Raw genomic sequence first — 1,848 nt, forward strand, 5'->3', positions numbered from 1 at the left:
ATGGAACTGAAAGTGAAAGTAGTCAAACTGAATTTTTAATAAACCAAAATACAGTTTCAAAACAAATTAATTCAGTTTTAAAACTTTAAATTCGGTTTCAATTAAGTGAAATTTATTTTCAAACCAACGCATTTAATTTCAAATTCTGCACATTCAGATTCAACTCCTGTTGGCACAGGATTTATCCTATATTGTTCCTCCTCGTCACTTTGCAACATGAACTTCTCCGTGTCGTCTTCATATTCAGTCACACGTGAACATCAGGCTGCTGCGCTTTTATTTTGAAGGCCATGCACTCATGTTGTTTTCACAGGATCTTTTTTATCTTTCCCCAGGTGAGGAGAACAGCTGCAGAATGCAGACGCTCCACATTTACACCTTTACTGAAAGCCCCGGACAGTCCTGTGTATGTGTGTGTGTGTGTGTGTGTGTGTGTGTGTGTGTGTGTGAGGTCTCTGCGGCCACACTAAGTGCTGCAGGCTGTGACCCACGTCAGCTCGGTTCTTCACCTGGCTCGCTGCTCTCGCCGCCGTCACCTTCAGCCACCATCGACCTGCCTCCACCTGCAGGAGGAGGAGGAGGAGGAGACACAGGAAGTGATGAAGACAACATGTGGACACGAGTGGACAGGTGGACACAGACACAGCATCGGTTTAATTCAACAGGACACTGATTCTCTATCTGTTTCCTGTGGGAAAATATCTTTTAAATACAGAAATTTATTGATTATTGTCACAGAACAACTAAAGGTTTCAGTTCAAATAATCAGTTTTTAACTAAAATTATTTATCCTCTAAGCTTCATCAGGTTTTATTTTCTTCAAAAAGCAGCGTAATGTTTTTCATTCTCTCTAAATAAGTAATAAAACTTTGTCTTCTGCCATCCTTTAAAGTATCAGAAAAATTAATTTACATGATTTGAATCATTTAAAGGGCCTGTGACATCAATTTTTTGTAATTATTATGAATGCATTTTTGGAAAGATAACAATTATAATATATGTTGCAAAACAAATTTCATGTCGCTGAGATGAACAGTTGTTGAGATATTTGCATGTGAAGAAACAGGAAGTGATGTCAGAGAGGAATGTCTGCATGTGAACAGAGCATACAAAGCTAACAATACAATGGTAGAGAAGAAACTGTTGTTTCTTTAGATTATTTTGAATCTCTTTCAATGAGAGATGAAGAAGAGTTAAAGTTTAAATAATTTTGTTTAAATAAACAAAAACCAGATTTAATTTTATTAATGAGTTCCCCTTTGATGTCACTTCCTGTTTCACTTTGCCTTAGCCAACTTCAAAGGAAAATATGCCAATTATGTGACAAAATGTGTAAAATCCTGTATACTATGCCAATTTTCTTAAGTATAGAGATGTTTTCTTTGACTTTATGTACTTGAAGGATACGCAGGCACTTTAAAACTTATCATTAATAAAAAATAAAACAGCTTTAATCTGAAATATTTTTTACTCATCATATCTGGGTGTTAAAACGAGTCTTAAAGGGACCCCTGATAAGTTGTAACATTAAACGTTATTTGATAAACATTTATTTTAACTGTAAAATAAAGACTGTAAAAATACTGTAGGATGTTTAGTTTTGTAAATTTTTAAAAATTTATTTCAACACGGATGGAGCCATTTTATTTACACACAAAGCATTCTGGGTAATTGATGACGTGGATAGGTCCTCGGTGCGAGGCTGCTAGCGAGCTATATCCACCCTGACAATTCACCTTGGACAATATCCTTTGTGCTAGCGTTCACGCTATATTGCCTTATATGTATTAGCTCGGTGCTAGCACGACAAACGAACTAAACTGTTGTCCTCCATCCATATTTTCAGTT

At 36.1% G+C, this 1,848-nt stretch overlaps 1 protein-coding gene across 1 annotated transcript in view; it reads right to left on the bottom strand.

The window, feature by feature from the left end:
- Positions 1-1,848, bottom strand: part of LOC106520253 (uncharacterized) — an 8,992-nt gene that overhangs the window by 5,158 nt on the left and 1,986 nt on the right. Inside the window, exon 2 of the mRNA XM_014012228.1 lies at positions 510-563. Within this exon, the coding sequence (XP_013867682.1) occupies positions 510-563 (54 nt within the window). The remainder of the gene's footprint in view (positions 1-509; positions 564-1,848) is intronic.

Source organism: Austrofundulus limnaeus, unplaced genomic scaffold (assembly GCF_001266775.1).
Source record: "Austrofundulus limnaeus strain Quisiro unplaced genomic scaffold, Austrofundulus_limnaeus-1.0 Scaffold89, whole genome shotgun sequence".
In the NCBI taxonomy this organism is placed as follows: domain Eukaryota; kingdom Metazoa; phylum Chordata; class Actinopteri; order Cyprinodontiformes; family Rivulidae; genus Austrofundulus; species Austrofundulus limnaeus.